The sequence below is a fragment of the Rhineura floridana genome, chromosome 1, assembly GCF_030035675.1.
Source record: "Rhineura floridana isolate rRhiFlo1 chromosome 1, rRhiFlo1.hap2, whole genome shotgun sequence".
Lineage (NCBI taxonomy): Eukaryota > Metazoa > Chordata > Lepidosauria > Squamata > Rhineuridae > Rhineura > Rhineura floridana.
The window spans coordinates 205,595,821-205,618,642 of record NC_084480.1 but is presented as its reverse complement, the minus strand read 5'-3'; the positions used below and the strand labels follow the sequence as shown (position 1 = coordinate 205,618,642).

General features: G+C 38.9%; 1 protein-coding gene across 2 annotated transcripts in view; it reads right to left on the bottom strand.

Moving 5' to 3' along the window:
• The window catches only part of GMDS (GDP-mannose 4,6-dehydratase), a 539,446-nt gene that overhangs the window by 410,940 nt on the left and 105,684 nt on the right, over positions 1–22,822 (bottom strand). For both annotated transcript variants that reach the window (XM_061590704.1, XM_061590696.1), the window contains exons 5-6: positions 1,763–1,955; positions 571–675 (exon numbers count right to left, since the gene is read on the bottom strand). In XM_061590704.1, the coding sequence (XP_061446688.1) occupies positions 571–675; positions 1,763–1,955 (298 nt within the window). The remainder of the gene's footprint in view (positions 1–570; positions 676–1,762; positions 1,956–22,822) is intronic.

The window sequence follows — 22,822 nt, the reverse complement described above, 5'->3', positions numbered from 1 at the left end:
AGTACAATGGGAAAGGAGTGGAAATAAGAGGCTGTATTGCCTAATTTTATTTTATAAATTGTATATCCCCACTCCAAAACAAGTTTTACAATAATGAACATACTTTTCCTATCACTCCTCAGTACAGTTTCAAAAACTAGAAAAGTGGAAGATGGTAAATGGCAGTGGAAGGATTTTTTTTAATTCTCTGCTCTTTATGTATGGATACTGGCACATTTTTTCTGCAGCCAAAGAATTCTGAGTTTCTAAACAGCACAGGAATGAAGCTGTCAGTGTGACCTTAATGTGAAACCTGCACAAGGTGAGCAATAGGTTTAGCTATTAATATTGACCCCATCATTGGGAACTGGTTATGATTTCACTGAAATGTAAAGTTCTCAACCAATTCTATTACTGAAGTTGTTCTGCAGAACTATTATATACCGCTTTGAGCCTCACTTTGAGTGAGTCATCATTTTATGTGTGAAAGCTTCCATTATGGAGGTTTAGAATTTATCTTGAGAGCAGTTGTCATGCATTCCTGTTCGGACATGCACCAAAGATCATGAACATTTTAAATATTTTTCTTACCTCTCCTAGGACTCTCATGATTGAAGAGAATACCATTCACAGCAAAGAGATTGTAGGCCTCCCTGAAGTTCACAACAATCCAATATGCATATAGTTTGGCTGCCCCTAGAACAATAATCATAATTTATTTACTGAAACATTTACATAGGTGAACATGCATGTTATCTTCCTCCATACATATTCCCTTCCCCCCACACCCACACACACAGCCAAGAAACAGCATCTTCTAAGGCACTCAAAGTTTGATCACTGGCTTTTGCATATTGTGCTTCTCTGTTCAGACAAGTCAACTTAATTAACAGATGTGATACAAAACAAAGGCAGTGCTCACAAGCAAGTGTTACAGGACTTCTTATTCATTTCCTCTCAGAGAATGGCTACAGTTCATATTCAAGCATAGCATTAAAAAAAAATACATAGTAGAACAGAGAAACACACCACCAGGGCAGCATTTGGCCACAAAAAAGTTACTGGGATAGAGGGGACAAAGAAAAAATTGCAGTCTTGCAGGCTTGAAATTTTAGTGCCACAATATTCCACACAGATTACTTGAGCAGATGTCTGAGAAATTTTAACTTAACCACCCCAAAAAAGCCATGAAACGGGATTATTTTAAAACTATCATTCAACCCTTCATTATTACTATTTTTAGAAATAAAGAGAATGCTTTAATGAAAATTAAGTTCCATACTTTGGATCTGAACAAACTAAGTGTGTAACGGAAATGGCAGCTTACACCCATCAAGCAATGACAGATTACTTTTACATTGTAGCATTAGTACTAGGTAAGAAAGAACACAGTGATATATATTATTAAGTATCTAAATAAAAGCTAGGAACTGTATTTTCAGTAAGAGACAATAGTCCATTCTACTATTAAAGAAATGTTAGTGAGCACAGATGTCAAATTTCTATGCAAGAAAAAATGCACAGTAGAATGAAGAGTAAGTTACTGTCTCTGCTTTGACTTTTGGTACAAAAGTCTTCTTAATAGGCCATCCTGTAAACTGCTGCTCCAGCAAATGTTAAGGTTTAAAATTGGTTGCAACCTTAAGATCTGTGATGCTGGACTCTCATTTATCTTGTACTATTGTGCCTCTCCATCAACACAAGTCACTTTGTCCTTCGTGGCCACTAATCAGGATGCAATATATTAGCAGAGGCAAGCATACACATAAACTAATATTCTTACCATATGGTGATCTGGGATAAAAAGGAGTGGTCTCTTTTTGTGGTATTTCTTGCACTTTCCCATAAAGTTCACTTGTTGAAGCTTGGTAGAACTTCACAGAATTTATGAGGCTGCACGTCTTGATGGCATCTAGCAACCGTAAAGTGCCAATTCCATCAACATCAGCTGTATATTCAGCTAAATCAAAAGATATCTGAGAGGACACAGAGACAGAACAAAAACTAAAGCACCTTGCAAAATGTTACACCATAAATGTGTTGCATTTAACATTTCAACCATGCTTCTTAGCAAAATTGAAATTATATATTTACCTTAGGCATACACTGTGGTTTTTGAAAATCACATAACTGCATCATTCTGAATAAAAAATGGTTCTAAATAAAACTATGCATGCTGCTTCAGAGAAATGTGAACCCTTTTCTCATGGATCTTTGTTCTGTCCAGTCTCCTGAAGAGAAACTGACTGTGTGTGTTGCCATGCAATGATTTTATTTCCAATCTGTAAAATGTTATTCATTAGACTATGGTTCTAATCGGTAAACTTATTTTAATGACAGTTTAAGGTTAACTTAGAATAAAAAAGCTGTAAAAGTAAAAAAAGAAAAAAGTATGCAGTTTGCCTGTTAAATTACCACCACAAATGTAAAAGATACCTAACACTGAAAGTGATAAGGTTATTAACAGTACTTTACACATGGATACCATCTTGACATTCAAACTTTGATATGAATAATTCTGGTTAAAAAAAAAGAAATAAAGTTTGCTACTTCAAATAAGCAAGTCAGACTTCACTTAAATGTACTTTTCTAACCAGAGGCCCAACACCTTTTCCCTTAACTCGTGTGCCTTTGACTCCTGTATGACTATTGGAAAGTCTGCAAGTAAAGCTTCCTCCACCACTTCTGTACCAGATGGTGCTTTATTTGTTGAATTTGTCCCTATTCTACAACTATTCCGGCACAGGAACCCTGCCAGAAAATGTGGCAGCTTTACCCACACCTCTAAATTCCCTAAGACTATTGAAAGGCCTCCCAAGAACTAAGGCACTTGGGCATGCACTGTTTATCTCTTCAGGAGCAAAATATTAGTATCCACAGTTGAAGGACAAGTTATTACCTTAAAAAACACTCTGCTGCAAAAAGGTGGAAGAGATGGCAGGCTTGCATAAGGCTGGAGACCCTTAAGCAAATGGCAATTCGTGGTTCTGGCTTCTTGAGAAACTGCTGTTATTACGCACAGTATACATTGTGTTGGCAACATATTAAAATGTGAAGTTGTTATCCATTCATTAATGGGAAGGCAAAATATATCATTAGGCAGTACTTCCAAGTTGTCATAACAGGGCATGTATGGCTGAATGGAAGATGTAATGTTTGCATGCATGAGATGATCATGGGGTGACCTAAAGTCAGTCAGGATTAACAAATATCTGAGTCAGTAAGGCAGTTTCTTATAGTCCAGAAAAAGCCACTTGGGCTAGTAATTGATCTATTCAAACATTAGATGTGATTTAGTGATGTTTGAATGGCTATCAGTCATGGAGAATGATTGAAACAATTCCTTATCTATACAAGTCTTGGTGGCAGGTTTTTCTGGTGCATTAAACTATTATATATATGAAAATTAGCTAGCATTCATAAAACTTTATATAAAACATGTAGGATTTCTACCTTATAGCCCTACAGAGCTTATGAAACCTTCATAGCTCCAGTTCCATTCCCATAGCTTCTCCCCCGTTTACAGTCTCTGTAAAATGTTTCTATATAATTTTCTATATACTGAAATATGTAGATAATTTTGTGGGAATGCAGAATTTGGGGGTCTTTACATCAGAGCATTGCATCAGAGCATTGCATACAAGTCCACAGCTTGTTGTTAAGGGAAGAGCAGTAGCTCAGTGGCAGAACATCTGCTTTGCATGCAGAAGGTCACAGGTTCAATCTCTGGCATCTTCAGGTAGGGCTGGGAGAGACCTATCTGAAATCCTGGAGAGCTGTTGCCAGTCAATGTAGACAATACATGGCTAGATAGACCAATGGTCTGACTCAGTATAGGGCAGCACAAATATGTAGTGCTCCAATTATTTGTTTATTTTGGTGAAACTTATGTTTTCATATATACTTGGGGAGGGGGGCAGCTAAGCAAAAACAATCTTTATCTACGCACAAGGTTACTAACTTTAGAGGAAGTGACATGTGTAAGTAGGAAGTGATCACTAAGGAAAGGTGTCAATTGAAATCACATATTATAAAAGCAATAATATGATTTAATTTAACAAAAAAGTGTGTAATGAGCTCAGTAGAATGCCAGTTGTGAGGTATCTCTAATCTCCCTTAGTATTCAGCCATCCTTGGTACAACTGTCCCAATTCTTCAGTGACATCAGAGCAGCCAAGCCAATAGCAATCAGAATCTCTATACCTATCTGGGCTCATAATGATATTATAGTAGGAGACCCAATGCACCTCATAGCACCTCTGCTTGCCAAACCTTTCTGTGACATCACAGCAGATCAGCCATGCAACACCCACATCCTGTGAACATGCTAGTTGACATATAAAACAACTAGATGCAAGTTATAAACTCTGGTGGGATTAGAATCTCCTCCTATGTTATTTTACCGTTCATTGCAAGATTTAAAATTGTTCAGGCATCTATCATGTTTCTGGGTCACTCGTTAACACCCCCTACCTACAGACCTTTACTATGAATCTCTCTATCACAGGAAAGCTTTCATAAAGGAATGAAAAGATTTTACAACAATAAAATACTTGTGTGGAAGACACAAGGAGAAATAGATGGTGGCATATTACAGCATGTAAGACTTCAGAATGGCCATTAACCTTTGTCACAAATATGTATTCATGCACGCAAAACAATCTTAAGCATGTTTATCTATAGCGAAGTACCACTGAGTTCAATGGAACCTGCTTCCTAGTAAGGATGTTTAGGATTACAGCCTTAGTTATCATCTTCTGACCCATATGTTATTAATTTGATAGGACAGGGTTATAGGAGTTTAGTTTCTAGGCAAATTGCTTAGACCTTCAAATGACAGAAATATTTTAATAGCAGGAAAATGCTAATATTTTTCAACATCATTTTTTGAGGAGCCTATCGCCCATGCACACCCAAATTCTGCAATGCAGCCAAGAAAGGATTTACAGTTTGCAGTGTTCTAACATCAATGACCAGTGACACTGTAATGCTCTGAAAGTTTTCTTACATGGTGAAAACCAGCTGTGCTAAAAGCTTTAAACATTTTTTTAAAGCCCAAAAGTGTAGTCTTGCAGAGCCACTAGAGAAGTTTAGCAAGGGAGTTGTAAAAGAATAACCAATTCATTATGCTTTATAGGAGCCATGGGAATCAATGACTATGAATAAAATATGGGAGGGGAAAGGTGACTTTGAAAATTTCTTTTCAATGTTTTGTTATTAATTTTTATATGAACAGCTGAATAAATTCAATTGGAATGTATTATATATTTAAAGCTACGCTATCATTTTGATCAGTCGTTTTTAAAAGAATAGCTTTAACTATGCAATACAGCATGGCAGTTCTATACATTTACTGCCGTATTTTCAGGGTGGGCATATTGAAATAAAGGAGGTTGACCATTTTTCAAGCAATGGACTATGGAAATATCCTGCTGTTCTCTTATAATGAAAACAAGCACCTTTGTCACACTAACCAGCCATTTTTCAAAATATTCCCCATTTAAAAATCAAACTGTACATGTAAAAGGAGATGGTGTATGGGATAAAGAAGACTGGAATGCTGTCCAAATGTTATGTGGATGAAGTGGACACTTTCAAGGGAGATAGACAATTTATTTAACTAACCACCCTCATACATCAACAGAAGGCAAATTCTTTCAAACAAATAACAAAACGTCACATCTGTATCAAGCAGACTTTCCTATAATAGAAGAAATCAGTTTATTTTATTTTGAAATTGTGAACTGTTTATGGTTTTCCACATAATAACAGAAAAATATTGAAATTGAAGATCTGTTAACTGACTTCGATTAATCATGAACTGTTGGATATACAGTTATTTTATTTTACATTTATATCTCTCATCATTATAATCTCCTCCAACTCAATACAAATTGAGTACTATCATCTCCATTACTTCAGCATGAAGAATAAATCTATAGAAATTCATATTTATTTGGATTAAAGCATTTTTGCCCTGCTCTTCAGGCAAAAAAGGTTCCCATCTTTCATAGGCTAATAAGACAGTCTCTGCCCTCAGGCTGTCTCAAAAGGAAAAAGAATTGGGAGGGAAGAAAAAAAGCAAACTGAGGCTCAGATCTTTTAACAACCAGCTGGAGACCATTGAAGGGGGGTGTCAAATAGCAGCTTGTCCCTCAGCAGAATTGTCAGAGTGGCTCTATTCCCCAGCTCTTCTCCTACTGTAGTATCATGGAATGGCTGTTGATGATGACAGCAGAGGGAGAGGAAAAGCCTGATGGAGCTTCCTTCTTAGCAGAGCTGATGGTGGTCCTGCTCCCTCTGCAGCAACCTTATGGAATAAGCAGCCTCTGTAGGACAAAGGGAGCCTAGTGTTGTACACTCAGGAGTAAAGATGGATGCCCCTGAAGGCTGCAATTCTAAACACACTTACTAAGGGACTAAGCCCAATAGAACTCAACAGGACTTACTTCTTACATATTTTATTTATTTATTTATTTATTTATTAGATTTATATCCCGCCCTTTCAGTAGGAATCCAGGGAGGCCATATCTACTTCTGAATAGATATGGTTAGGATTGTGCTGTTGGTAAGGCTAGACTAGGGATCCTCTGTAAAGATATCAATATCAAAGCAGGGTTGGCAACCCCATGCCTGGAATGTCCTGCCTGCCTTTTAACGTGGCTGCTCCAAGCATCTTTACAGACTTGACCCTTCATTGCAGACAGAGGTTTGGGAAATAAGTAAGAGTTAAGAAGATTCTGTCCTTCCTACCCTGTGGACTACTGTAAACTCAGTTTGACAGCTAACACAATTCCAGTGAGTAATAACTGAAAGAGAGAAAACATATGGTTTGGTCTACCTTCACAGGAAGTAGCTTGGGAACAATTGAAACCACACTTCCCAGTATGTGAATTCTCTTTTATCACTACTTGGCAAGAAACAAACCATCATGCAAACAACAAGGTGCATTGTCAGGGGTTTCAGGGGGGTGAGCTGACCACATGGAACCACTGTTATTGATTTTATGGATGTAAGGGAGTGAGGCCAGAGGTAAATGAAATGAAAATATTAAAGGAAAACAAAAGGCAGTGATGATGCCCTAAATGCAATACCACACCAACCACAACAAGAATCCTAGGAGTAAGGCAGAAAACTCAGCATCCCACAATCAGTCAGGATTCCTAACCAAACCTAAAAAACCTGGCAGCTAGTCAGCCAAGGTCACAGAAATCGCCATGCAGCACAACCTGACCCTGGGGCTGCACTTAGTGCAGAATGCTGTAGCACGATTGCTGACATGAGTGGGGCCCTGTCAACACATCTCTGCTCTGGAATCTGCACTGGTTGTCAATTTGCTACCAGCCAAGTTCAAGGTGTGCTTTCCATATTATGGGTGCCATATAATACTTATTTTGCTCTCATAAGAGATCAATCATTTAGTGTGGCAAGACCTACATTTTGGAACTCCCTGCCTATTGACATTAGGAAAGCACTTTCATTGTACTCTTTTCAACACCTGCTAAAACATATTTTGTTTAGGCAAGCCTCCCCAGGCATGTAAAAGTTATTATGCTATTTACCTGATTTTAACTCATTGTTGGTTTTATTATTTTGAATGTTTTAAATACCTGTTTCTAACTGTTTTGCCAATAATGTTATTGTTTTAATTTCTTCTGTATACTGTTTTGAGGGGTTTTTTTACAATAAAGTGGTATATAAATGTTGTAAGTAAAATATATAAAAACATTTTGGAGTCACTGTGGTCCTTGAGTCTCTTTCCTCTTTTAGGAACAAAGGTATCACCTTATACCGACTCAGGCCATTTGGTACTATATAGCTTAGTACTGATGACATGGACTAGCATTGGCTCTCCAGGATTCCAGGCAATAGTCTTTTCCAGAGATTGGATTTTGGACCTTTGCATGCAAAGCGTGTGCTCTACCACTGAGCTACATCCCTTACCCATTTAAAAAATATATTTTAAAATTGCTCTTTTCTATTCACTAATGAATGCACAACATACCTAAGACAGATCCACACCATGCATTTAAAGCACATTCAACATACATTTTGAAGCACATGAATCCCACCACAGAATCATGGGAACTGTAGTTTGTTAATGGTGGTGGGAACTATAACTGTGAGGAGAAAACTACACTTCCCAGGATACTTTGGGAGAAATAATGAGCTTTAAATGTGAGTTGGATGTCCTTCAAATGTACTGTGTGGATCTGCATTACTTTATAAACTTTGTGAGTATAATTTATTTAATTATTTTTTAAAATAAAAAAAATTAAATGGAGATCTGCTACAAAGTTTACTTGGTGGCCATGAGCTATTCACCATGCCTCAGCCTAATCTGCCCCTCAGGGTGAAAACAATGGAGGGGGGCCATGACCATCCCAAGCAAGAAGAGAACACTCAAAATGAAGAATAATAATGTACAACCATAGTTGTACATATTGAGACATACTATGAAGAAACAGAGCCAGTGTGGCATAGTGGTTAGAGTGTTGGACTACAACCTGGGAGACCAGGGTTTGAATCCCCAAACAGCCATGAAGCTCACTGGGTGACCTTGGGCCAGTCACTGCCTCTCAGTCTCAGAGGAAGGCAATGGTAAACGACCTCTGAATGTTGCTTACCATGAAAACCCTATACATAGGGTCACCATAAGTCGGGTTATATATTTATATAAACATGCATGTTAAAGATGTTTATTATTTACACAACCTGTAAAGATATTTATAGTGCAATCCTATGCATGTTTACTCAGAAGCAAGTCCCAATGTATTCAAGTTATTCAAACAGGGAAGCATGCACAGGTCTGCAACCTCAAATGACAAGGAACTTCACTCACCCAACTCAAAATTCAGAATCATGCTACTTTAAGCTGTTTTGCAACTGTTTTATACTTGTTTTATGGTTAGATGTTAAGCTTGTTGCTTATTTCTTGTTGTAAGCTGCGTTGGTTTCCAACCCTACCTTACAGGTTTGTTGGAAAGATTCCATATATACACACACTGGAGATGTAAAAATACATACACCTTATATAATAGCTTATTGTCAAAACCAGTTGGTCATTGCAGAACATTGCTTTTTTAAAAAAATCAGCATTAGTTTCCTACCAAATAAAAGCATTGACCTTCAGGTGAAGGGCGGACAAATAAATTCTAATTCTAATAATAATTCTAAGTAAGCCCTGTCTAGTTGCTTAAAAGAAAAGAATTGGAGGGGGAAAGATTTACAATACAATCCTTTGTTCACTCAAAATTCCCATTGATTTACAGCACAATCCTAACCATGTCTACCCAAACGTAAGCCCTACTGAATCCAATGGGGTTTACTCCCAGGTATGTGGGATTTGCATTGCAGCTTTACTCCCAGAAAAGTGGGTAAAGGGTTAAAATTTCATATTGGGAAGGTTTTCAAAACAGGCTATGAATCAGACAAATAAAACTGCCCTCTTCAACCGCCCAGTGAAATTTAAACTTGTTTGACTTCTTATAATTAGAAAAGTATAACATATTATACACTCATTGAATTTCTGATGTGCAGACAAACAGGAAAAGGAAACTGTTTTCAAGATTTGCAATGGGCTCTAGCTCTTGCCTGGAGGTCAGCAAATTTCTTGTCAATCACAACCCTGACTTCACTTATTGGCTAAAACCTGAAAGGGTAGGGATTAGAGCAGCCAGCTTCTAACAGAAGTTGCAGGGGGTGGCTGACATTTTGGTGTATATCTCCTGAACTAGACCACCTAGAAACTTAATTTTTTAAAAAATGAAAGCTACGAGTCCCGAGATTAAGGTGACTCACCTGGAGACCCGGAGAGGGCCCCCAAAAACTGCAGTCTCTGGGCAAAAACCGGAGACCTGGTAACCCTAATGCTCATGCACTTTCACTATGTCTGCATTCAAACATAATGGTAAACCAGTTAATTGTTAAAGGACCAAGTTACAGTGAACCTTAGGTTTGTGAGGAGTCTAGAAGATCTCACCTTCTTTTTTATTTAACTGCAGCTTATCATTACACCTAAACCTGGACAATCTATAGGTAATCCTACTTACTGAAACAAGCTACTTCCAACTCTTGGGTTATAAAGCTGGGTTCTTTCAACAAGCTAAGATTAACAACAGGTTTAGGGTTCAGATGTAACTTTAAATTATAATAAGAGAAACAAAAGCTTCCATTCTCCTCCATGCAGTCACACTAAAGGTAAGAGGGTGTGTTGAGTCTGAGGCTCACTGCAGCTCATTCCCCTAACGATAAACAACCTGAACAGATCCTATGCCAGCAATGCAACAATATGGCATAGGCCATATTTGCACTCAAAAGGGAAAAAAGGAAGCAGAGTGAAACCATGTAGCTCTACTAGGTAGAAGTCACAGCTGTACTAGGTAGAGTCACGTTAGGAGCACATTCTCCAACCTGATGCATAAATAGTGCCCATGTGTGAACAGACCCAAGGTGTGATTAGGGATAAGATCCAAAGTTGTGTGAGCAGGCATCCATTCAAACAATGGGACTTCTCCTTCCTCTCTCCCCTGCAGACCCTCCAAATCTGCTCTGAAGGACTGGGGAACCCTCCAAATCAAATTGGGGGGGGTCTTGAGTGAGGAGGACAGAAACTGAATTCTTGTTGCCCAAGTGGATTTCCATTGCACTAGCTGCCAGACTTTATTGGATATTGGCCTAAGAAATTATATTAAATATTAACCATTGCCAGCTATTCAGCGAAAACACAGATCAGTACAGAGTGTTGACTACTGTAAATAAGAATTAATATTATACAAAATACAGAAAGAACTTTTATTTTTAACTAACAGAGGAATAATTAAAGAAATGTTTATTCAGTTATTGGCCTCCTTCTAAATCTGCAGTTTCCCCATCTTCTTTCAGTACTGTTTTAGCACCATGAAACTAGGTAGAGGAAGCCATATTGGACAGTCCACAGGATTCACAACCCCCATACAAAAACTGAACTTCTGGTAAAAGAAGCAGAAGTTTCTGCCTGATGCTCACACCACCTTTGGTTTATGTTCTGATTGTACAAGAATAGATTTGCCTTCCTTCCAGGGCTGTGGAGTCGGAATTGGAGTCGTGAGCAATTTTGGGAGGAGTCGGAATCGGTAGCAATGTACCGGCTCCTACTTCCAAATAAATTTTGATTGACAAGAAGCAATTTTGGGTGGAGTCTGAGTCAGACAGTAGAAAAACAGGAGTCGGAGTCGGACAGTAGAAAAACAGAGGAGTCGGAGTCGGACAGTAGAAAAATAGAGGAGTCGGAGTCGGAGTTGAAGGCTTGGTGTACCAACTCCACAGCCCTGCTTCCTTCGGATCCTAACTGATGTAAAATAGGCAATCTCAGTACGAATGCTGACAATGACAGCTGCTACTGCATGCCAATGGAAGCATTTCCATTATCTTTTGGGTGTAGTTAGGGTTTAGCTTCATTTTTCTTTGCTTATGTTTAATGTACAGTGTGTACAGCCCTGATGAAAGAGTGATTGAAATGCAACAGATTTTTGCTACCAGCATCCTGTCTCCTATGTAAAATAAGGAAAGATCATCTATGCAACAAGCTTCTATAATATGTAATGTGTGTTACAAAAAATATAAACTAGCCGGATCTTGTCTAAATTACTGAACGTAGGGCTGTGTCCAATATTAGTCATACTCACAGTAGACCCAACTGAAATTAATGGACATGACTAACTTGATTTCAGTGGGTCTATTCTGAGTAGAACTTAGTTGGATACTTAAGTCCAAAAAAGATTAATGGGGCAATGTCACGACTTAATCCTCATTTAAATCAATGGGATGTGAGTGTAACTAACTTAGCCTGGATCTGATACACTGTCTTTAAAAATACCATCATCCTTTTAAAAAAAACATTGTCTTTATGTATGAGAGTTAATAACTGTCAGTGGTTTTGTTTTGCAGCAATGACCAGAGAGGTTTAACAAAGTTTCCACACATTTTAATATACCTCTGCTCTCTGTTTTCAATATAGACATATCCAAGCATAAATAATTAGAGTTTGTTCCAAAATAGCAAGCAGACAAGTTTCACTGAGTCACTTAGAAAATTAGTGCACCTTGATATTTTCAGACACCTTGTTTGGCAACATGAAAGAGGAAAAAACTTTCTAGTAATGTGTCTTATACCACTGTGACTTTAATCTAATCTATTATGCAGCCACAAGAGTGGCTGTATACTATAGCCAGCATGGATTTTTCACATTCTGCAGTGTTAAATTGAAAATACCCCCATGCCATTCTGATGCTTCTCATAAGCTCATTTCAAACAAAACCTTGCAAAACTTATACTCCTGAACTCAGAAACGCTTGCTTAACAACCCTCTCAATTTTCATGGCGATACACAAAACAATCAGAGAGAATTGAGAGTTCAAAGTGTAAAACGAGAGAGAAAAACCCCAGACACCTTTTGGACTTTTTTCTCTCAGAGTTCTCATAATCTGTTGAAATTCATTAAAAATCAGCCATGTACACAGAGTACCTGTAATCCTATTACTGACCTTGCCCCATACTCTGACCTTCATCTTCTGCAGTTAAAACGTTAAAAAGAATGTCTGGCTGATGTTTAATTAATCTAAGAAATTTTGCATTGAACTGAATGATAGTGTCGGGCATGCTCAATAAGAAACAACTGTCAGTGTTGTAAAAACCAGACTCACAGCTGCTTGGCTTGCCTAATCAGGGGGCCACACCCACACCAGACTTTGATTTCACTTGAGACAGTCATGGCTTCCCCCAAAGAATCCTGTGAAGTGTAGTTTGTGAAGGGTGCTGAGAAGAGACTCCTATTCCCCTGACAGAGCTCCAGTGGCCAGACTGGTTTAACAGTCAGCCACTCTGACTGAAGGTCTGTGAAGGGAACAAGGTGTCTCCTAGCAACTGGGTTGTTACCAAATTCTTCCAAGCTATACAGCAAGTGGATTGGACTGTGAAAGACCAACCCAAATTGTGTTTGCATTTTGACACATTTGTAGGGCAGTACAGTATCTCAGAGAGGAGGTCCGGTCTCCTGCTCTCCTGGTGCATTCACTATAGTTGTCCAATTTCCCTGCTTTTTAAAGTTTAATAGAAATATCAGTGAGCTATAGGTACATTCTTAAACCACATGGCTTTTTGCCTATTAGTGAATTTAAAAACACTCTTTTACAGTTACATAGATCATGCACAATTCATAAAGAGTTTGTTATGCTATATAAAGCCAAGTGCATTACGAATTAATAGGCACCCAAGAGTGCACAATGGAACATGGAAAAAACATAATTTGAGGTCAAGCCATACCAACTAACAGCTGAATTAACACAATTACATTTGTGTATGCTTAGAAGCATTGCTTTCCCCTTAAACCACTTACTGGTAATTGTTTAATCTTGCTTCTTTGAAACAATTGAAAACACTGGTCTTAATAAAGCATTGAAAAAACTTAAAATAAAACTATGTGATAACATTTATTAAGTGGATTTTTTTATCATAACTGAAGCATAATAATAAATCCCAAAGTAATCAATAAACACATAGCAAGGTCTAATTTATATAGTAGTTTTATTGGTTATATTTTTTTCTTACAAAAATATGTTGCTGCTGTCTTTTCAACAGTCATATAGAGACTTTCCTTGCCAGCTTTAGGACACAACCCCATGCATGCTTACATAAAAGAAAGTCCCACTGTGTCCAGTGCAATTTACTGCCTAAGAGGTGTGTTTAAGGTTCCAGCCTAAGTTTATATATCCCAAGAGCTTGACGGCAGTTTTGAACACGACAGTGTGTATGTGCTGATCCATATCATATTTTTGTAACTAATAAGGATATTGGCTATGACAGCAAGAGCAAGGCTACTTCTTCAAACAGATTAAACCTAAATAAGAAACAACAGATATTTACAAATTTAAACACACACATACACACACCTTCTCTATCAACAGGTAATTCCTGCAACAAGTTTTGTTTCCGTTTCACATTTTAATGACTTCTTACGAGAACAATCTCAAGCAATATTACATTGTATGTAATCAACTGAGTAAACAATTAGGTGCACTCAAATATAGTAACAAACAACAACAGCCCACCAATGTTTAATCACTCAACTATAGTTCACTGATAAGATGAGCCTAAAAAAGACACATACAGTCTGTTCCAGCTGCCCAAATAGCAGTGTTCCATACTGCAAAAAAATCCATTTCTATCGTTTTTCCAAAAGTTTCTAAGGATATTGTGCCTTTGGGTCTTTTTTGTCAGTCCTACATAGTAAATATCAAACAGATCTGCTACATAGCATAATCGTTTAAATGTGTACCCTGGACCATTCGGGAAGCTTTAGTTGAGAAACAGTGAGTTTTTAAAGTAAAATACCGATAAAACACCTAAAACATCACAGACACTAAGGCTGCAATCCAATATATGTCTACTCAGAAGTAAGCTCCATTGGGTTCGATGGGACTTCCTGCCAAAATAACTAAACTTTGAGCTTTGGTGAGTCTTGAGGTGGGAGGAATTCTACAATTCCACACAATTATGTAAGATATACAGACTACGAAGATAACCCTAGCAATCATATGCCTATTATCTATGTATTTTCACAGTTACGAAAAGAATGAACCTAAGAATTTGTACAGGACTTTTTACTGGTATGGGGGCTATCACAATGATCCAGATGGTAAATTAATCTAAATCTACTTCTTATTCCTATAAAATTTATGACTTGCAAAAAGGTGGGTGGGCAGCCTGGCATACGCAGAGACCACAGTCGAAAAATAATTTGGCTATCCAGAAAACGGCTACAATATCAGGAAAAATAAAATATTTGCCAAGGCCAGGCACTTAGTATTCCATCTTACACTATACACAGTTTCTTAAAAGTCCAGATACCACGGGAAGTAAGTGCTTATCTGCAAGAGCCAGAAAAACAACAAAGGTAAAGGGGTTCTTTTCTATTCTTTTGCTGTCCTACCCCCAACTGTGAAGTGTTTGGCGCTTCCTCTTAGTCCCAGCCATTTCATAGTGCATTTGGCTTTAATCAGGTAGAGGGCAGGAACTCAACATCCTGTAGCCTTGCTCTGATTAGGAGGAGTCAAATTCTACAAATTGGCAGATTTCTTCCTTTACTCTTGCTTATTTGATGAATCATTTGTTTTAAAAGTATTTCAAAAGGAACATTAGAAGAGAAACAGGCTCAGCTTGTTACCATTTTCAAGTCTATTTATAACTACCCCTCTGACAAGAATGCAGATTTTTCACCTCCATAAACCAATATTTTAACAGCACTCCTAAAGTAATGCCACAGAGCAATTATGCTATAGAAAAATGTGCTGATTACTGAAACCACCAATCTATGAGATGTCATAGACAGGGTACAAAAAGCTAATATTAGGCAGTGAATCTCCAAGGCACTTTATGGGTGCAAGCCTAGTAATTTCAGTGGAACTCACTCCAGTGCACTGCAAATTATTTTCAGGAGCACTGGCTGATATTGTTGAAGGCCCCAAAAGTAGTTCTCTAGTGACAACCTTTAAAAGCAGAGGAATTTATTTATTTATATTTATTTAGTTTAATTTATATACCGCCCTAAGCCCAAAGGCTCTCTGGGCGGTGTACAAAAAGATAAAAACAAGCACAATATATAAATACAATAAATACAATAAATAATAATAATAAAAAACAAACAATAACGAACCAAACAACATCCAAAATACGGAAATGCTGTTTAAAATACACTTTAAAATGCCTGGGAGTATAAAAAGGTTTTTACCTGGCGCCGAAAAGATAGTAGCGTCGGCGCCAGGCGCACCTCATAAGGGTAACTGTTCCACAGTTCGGGGGCCACTACTGAAAAGGCCCTGGTTCTAGTCATCACCCTCCGAGCCTCTCGATGGGATGGTACTCGGAGGAGGGCCTTAGATGTTGAGCGTAGTGTACGGGTAGGTTCATATTGGGAGAGGCGTTCCACCAGGTATTGCGGTCCCATGCCGTGTAAGGCTTTATAGGTCAAAACCAGCACTTTGAATCTAGCCCGGAAACAAATAGGAAGCCAGTGCAGACGAGCCAGAGCAGCTGTTATATGAGCGGACCTTCTGGTCCGCGTCAACAATCTGGCCGCTGCATTCTGGACTAGCTGTAGTTTCCGAACAGTCTTCAAGGGCAGCCCCACGTAGAGCGCGTTGCAGTAGTCCAATCTAGAAGTTACCAGAGCATGAACAACTGAAGCGAGGTCGTCACTGTCCAGATAGGGACGTAGCTGGGCTACCAATCGAAGATGGTAAAAAGCATTCCGTGCCACCGAGGCCACCTGGGCCTCAAGAGACAGGGAAGGATCGAAAAGAACTCCCAAGCTACGAACCTGTTCCTTCAAGGGGAGTGTAACCCCATCAAGAACAGGATGAACATCCACCATCTGAGCAGAGAAGGCACTCACCAACAGTGTCTCAGTCTTGTCTGGATTGAGCTTCAGTCTGTTATCTATCTCAGTGATAGATCACATGTTTTGTATGCAGAGGGTCCAGAATCAATCTTTGGAATCTCCAGTAGTGGGGCTGGGAAAGACCTTTGCCAGAGACTTTGAATATTTGAACTAGGAAAGTGGCACCCGACATGGAGCCCTCCAGATGCTGTAGACTGCAACACCCACATCCTTGACCATTACCCACACTGGCTAGGGCTGAAGAGAATTTTAATCCATAGCATCTGGAGGGCACCATGTCCATTACTTCTGGGCTGGATAATAATAATACTAAGGTAAATGGACCAAAGGTCTTATTCATTATAAAACAAGATTGATTTCTTAATATCCCACAGGGTGCTTTTCTACAATAGCTATAACAGGATTTTTAAATATAAAAACAGTGTCTTTTTATAACATTTTTTTGGGGGGGGGAACCTTGGTAGTTACATCCTATTTCCCCTTTGTACTGTATATTATCCTTAATAATGTACTAGACAGTTACTATTGGTTTTTAAATATATTTTTCCTCCCCCGGAGCACAGCATTTACTGTACAAAGCTAGTCTGCCATATCTTTTTCAGGTATAACAGTTCAGATATAATACTAAGCCAAATATCACGGTGTGTTGCTCCCATTTGCGAGTGGAGAAGAGCAATCTTGCACATTTATGGAAAACCATTAACTATGGCTAACAGCGCATGCCTAGTTACCATGAATCTTGATTCAGTAAGAGTAGATACAACAAAAAAGAGGACTGAAAATCTACAATCAGCTCTTCACTTTCCTCGTTTCACATGGCTAAGTATCTAAACAGAGGGTACCCTCCCAATTTCCAGTTATAAACATACACAATGCATTATGGTAAAGAGGGGCAAATTTATTTAATCTCAACAGATTATTAAATGCTAGTAGAGATGCACATATGCCTACCTTGGGACATGAAAAGGTACCATCACCAAGTAGGCTGGCTTTGAATAGATTTTTTTTATTTGGGAGGAAGGGAAAGAGATAGCCACTGAGGATACAAAATATTAGAAATAAAAAACCCAGACATTTGAAATTATTAAGAGCTAGAGAAACAGAAGTTAGGGCATCACTGAGAACAGCTGTTTAGGGAAATTATACAAGAGCTGCATTACCAAACTGAACAAATCTGTATTCTTTCTTCTTATATACACAATATTTATATTAAATGCACCACTGCATTATATAGAGACTACAGAAATAAATTACCTATTACAAAGACATACATATTTTTCTTTTTATATCTGAACATCTGGTTCTGTCTGTTGGTCTGCTCTAAGATACTCATTGTGTTCTGCATGGCCTAATGTATGTCTTCTGTAGCTTTTAATAAAATCCCATCAATTCCCCCTCCCTCTCAGGCAATATTTTCACCAAATGCAGAACCATTAAAACCACAAATCTCTTCATCTGTTAATGTACATGGCAATGAAATTAATTTCACCTGGGATTTTGTAGGAATTAAATCTCACAGTAGATGAGAAAGTGAAAGGCTTTAAGTTCTTGATAATCAGTAGTAAGGATACATGAATAACAATAATAAAAGTTTACTAGTTATATCCAACGTTGCTGCTCAGCTGACAGTAAGACTTCTATCAGCAGAACAGGACAGGAAACAGATTTTGGCAATTCCCTCTCCTGCTGCAGCCCCCCCCATCCCCAGAGGGTTCCAGAGGGTTGGGGGTCTCTCCAGAAAAGAGGAACTGGGGAGGAGCTACAGAAGAAAGGGAATTGCTGAAATTGCTTTCCTTCCCATTCTGCTGACAAAAGCCGAATGACAGCGTTCAATACAACCTTAGAGATTCACTGGATGCTTTCATTTACTTTGTGGGCTGCCAGGTATAGGCAACTGCTTCTAATTGATTTTTAGTAAGTGTTAAATAATCCCAAGACTATTAGCATTTTATTCCAAAATGAATAAACAGAGAGAATATATATACATAAGAAAAAAAAATTAACTAGAGCATTTCCCATGCTTTCCTTTGTAAATCTGGATGTCAAAGTGCTGGTTTCTGACATTTCCAAAAACATTGCAACAAGTTATAAGATTACTGCAAGAAATAATATATCACAATACTAAAAACCCCATCCCTTTTCCTGATCTATTATTTATGCTGTATAATAGGAAAATATTATATTTTCCAAATTTCATTTGAGTTTGTATTTTCTTGGATATCTTATGCATGGAACAAGACAGCTGACTGAACAATATAATTTAGTAGAATAGGACAAAGGTCATTTGGAAGGGATGTACCTTTAAGAGCTTACAAAGGCCTGCTTCTAACTTCCCTATTATAAAAGGAAGCATCTCTCAGTAAAGGAAGGATGCTCACTTTAAATAAGGAAATGAGTTTGCAGGATGTGCACATGCTGCTTTCTATTAAGGATAAGAAACGCAAAAAAAGCAAGAGAATCCTTTTATTTCAGGAAATTAAGCCTCCTTATGGCTTACCTGGAAACTAACTATAAAGGGACAAACTATTTAAATGAAAATTATTCAGTAGGATATTTTGGTTATAAGACTTGTGTGTCATATCTTACTACAATTAAGTTAAGGAAGTTCTTTTTAAACAACAGACTACAAACAATAATCCTAGGGACCAGATATTGCAAGATGTAACACAAGTACAGATTCTGCATTTTGGATTATCTGTTATGGAGAATCTTCCACATATTTACTTTTTGGACCTCTGTATACAAACATGCTGGAGAACATCTGCTTCATTCGTTGTGGGATCAAGGCAAAATGCAAAGGTCACAAAGCACGTTTGTGATACAAGATTAAAAAGCTGTCCAAATTTTGGTGTGTGCGCATGTGTGAGTGTGCATGTGCGAGAGAGAGAGAGAGAGAGAGAGAGAGAGACCAAGAAGCACTTTGGATCCTGGTTATGTACTCTTATAACATATCCGTACGCAGATTTTTGAGGAGACTGATTCTTTATAACCATTTATTATCATCAACAGATTTATTACCTGCCCTTCACCAGAAGGTCCCCAGGGCAGGTCACAATAAAATACAATATTAAAAAAAAAATTAAAATAAATTTAGCACATCCAACCTCCACAGTTACAACCACACACAGAGAGAGACCTGCACCTGGTTGTTATGTGTTGACTCGTGAAAATGTTTGTTTTATATTTTTATTTATCACAATTATATTCTGCCCAGTAAATTTGTGTCTGCAGGTAGCCTACAGGCAGAGCTTTTCCAAGTGGTGAAAGGGCTTTTGTCATCTGACCAAAAGAGTGTTGCTCTGGCACCCTCAGCAGTCTGCTGTAACAACTTTGGGAGTCACTTTAGGGGCAAAATTGCTCAGATTTGGACAGAGGTGTATTCCACAGTTAGAGCAAGTCCAAAAGAAGCATTCAGTGCACTGTGTGTTCCATCTGTACTGGATCAGTTTCAATTATTGCAGCCTGAGGATGTGGACAAGCTGCTTGAAGAAGTACGGCTGACTACCTGCCCTCTTGACGCTTCCCATCTTCGCTTATTAGAACTAGCTATAGGGGACTAGTTGGGTGGGTCCAGAGAGTGATTAATGTTTCACTGGAGGAAGGCAATGTACCACCTGCTCTTAAGCAGATGGTAGTGCAACCCCTTCCTTGAGACCTTCTTAGACCCAGAAGTGTTAAACAACTATCGCCCAGTGGCAAGGTGCTCAAGAAGGTGGTGGTGGTCCAGCTTCAGGCATGCTTGGAGGAGACTAAATACCTGAATCCAGCTTTAGACCCAGTTATAGCACTGAAACTGCTTTGGCTGCCCTCCTCAAATGCTTTTGCCTGGCTAGAATGTGTCCTTGAAATGTGATAATCTCTCTTACTTGCCTGAGTGGGGAGGCATGTATGTAGAAACCTCTCTTTTCCCTGGTTGGAATGTATCTGTATAAAAGGTTTCAAACCAAGAAATCTGTTTTTTATTAATAAATATACAACAGACTAAAAGACATCAAAACATACAGACAATTATAAATAAGAATCCATAAAAGGCAAAAATGTTTCAAACATCTCTATCTAGCTCTCCATTGAGATGCCAAGCTGGTTCTAAAACCAAGTTAGATTCAAATAATTGCCTCTCAACAATCCGATCAAGAACACCACCTCAAGAAGGGACAAAATCTCACCACTTCCATAGTGAAGAAGCCTCTGTTTTCAAAAGGCATGCCAGGGAAGGAGGAAGTTAGGAGGATGGCTAGGTTCATTTTAAAATTCTAATTTAGGATGGACCAGTGTTAAAAGACTTCCACATTTAGATGAGCAATGAAATCCACGTTCTTTAGAATTGTCACCAAGCAGGGCACACTTCTAAAGACAAAACACAGTGTATATCAGAGGCCTTTTTAGGACCTTGGGCACATTTGAAGCTTTGAGCGAGAGCTGCCTGAACCTTCCCCTCTGGTAATTTCTGTCCTCTCTCTCTTCCAGATCAGTTCCCCAAGGACAACAAGGGACAAAGTGTGGGTGTGTGCATGTACACACACACTTTGCCACACACACACATTATTTTACCAAGGGATCTGCTCGTGTCATTGTTGGAAGAAAAAGTGAGAGGCCTGGAGCAGCGGGTGGCCACACTGAGGACTGTAAGAGAAGATGAGGCGTTCTTAGACAGAACGCTGGAACAACAGCAGCAAAGAGAAGTGGAGGCGGAAGAGCAACAGCATGTGGTAGCAGAAGAGGAGACTGCTTTGGAGAGGAGTGTGATGTTCCTATATTAATGTATATATGGTAAGTGTTGGTTGTTTAGAAGATACATGGTAAGTGGAGTGAAAGAGGAGGGGGAGTGAATGGGCAGTAGAATGCGAGATGATTGGCTGAGTGTTTAAAATGGCTGAACGTATAAAAGGAAGAGTGAGAGTGGAATCTGGGGGGGAGAAGAGAACTGAGTGGGTTGCTTGGTGGGGTTTAGAGAGTTGTTTACCAGCAGGGAGGTGGAGTTCGGATTAGTATTGAGTAAAACCATATGCTTATGTGCCTTAAGAAGAAATCTTGTTAATCTTGTTAGCTTTGTTATCTGTAATAAATACTTAATTTGGTTTACCAAAGGCCTGATCCTTGGCTGGGGTTTCACAGACCAGAAGGGAGGGTAAGGTAATGACCAAGGCTGAAGGGGAACTGTAATAAATGGTGGCAGCGGTGAAGAGAATAACAATACCAGTATTCAGAGTCTCTGGGAATACTAGTATTGGGACGTTACTGGTGGTTGCCTAGCAGGGGGATCTGTTGAGATCTGTGCTAGAGCGGGGAGAGAAACCATAAGAGAGAGAGGTCCGGACTGGTGGAGTACCTGGTGGTGCCTAGTGACAGGCAGTAACCACGAGCAGGTAGGAACCTGACAGGGAGAGCCAGGGAAGGACGCCTCACAAGGAGCAACGAAGGGGAGGAAACTCCATGGGAAAGGGTGACAGTTAGGAGCAGAAAAGCTAGAAGACACCCTTCACCAGTGGAACTATGGAACCACTTTCAACCACTTGAGGATGAGACTGGAGGACAGCCTGTGGTGGAAGAATTACAGGAGACCCCATGTGACAATGAGCGAAAGGCTGAAGCTCAATCAAGCAGGGGCAATGAAACCACGCCCCACAACAAGAAGAGAAGAGTACTAGTAGTGGGAGACTCCCTACTGCGAGGGATCGAAACCCTAGTATACTGAGAAGATCCGTGGACTCGTCAGGTATGCTGTCTACCAGGAGGACGGATTAGAGATGTGACGGAAGGGTTGCCATCATTCATCAAGCCCACCGACAGGTATCCCTTTCTTCTCATCCATGTGGGAACAAATGATACTGCCAAACGGAGCTATGAAGAAATCACATCAGACTATGAAGCTCTGGGAAGGAAACGCAAGGATTTTCTGGCAAATGACCTGTGACCAACATAACATGTGACAATTCATTGACAAATACCCAAAGATAATTGCCTCTGGAGCAAGACTTTGGACATATTAGACAATACGTATCCACAAGTTGCAGGTCAGCATGAAGTCCATGTGGGAAGTTAAAATGCTCACAGAAATTTACACTAGGCCATGGCAACACCCTAATGATTTGTTTCTTTTCAACCCAACGTTTATTATCATTTGCAGGGAAGACAAACTCCCCTTTTTAAGAAGATTTAATATTAATGATCAAACAAGTTTTCATGACAAATTTTGCTTCCACAACAAATTTTCGCCAATAAATTTAATTTTCACTTGTCTGAAACTCAACAATAACAAAGCTGCCCACTGGTACCAGTACTTCACTGGATGTTTCCAACCCTGTGCTTCCTTTCAAGATAATCTCATTTCCCATAAGGGCATTATTCCCTGTATGTAGTTATACAGCCATGAGAGTATATACAGCGGGGATTTTTCACATTCCGCAA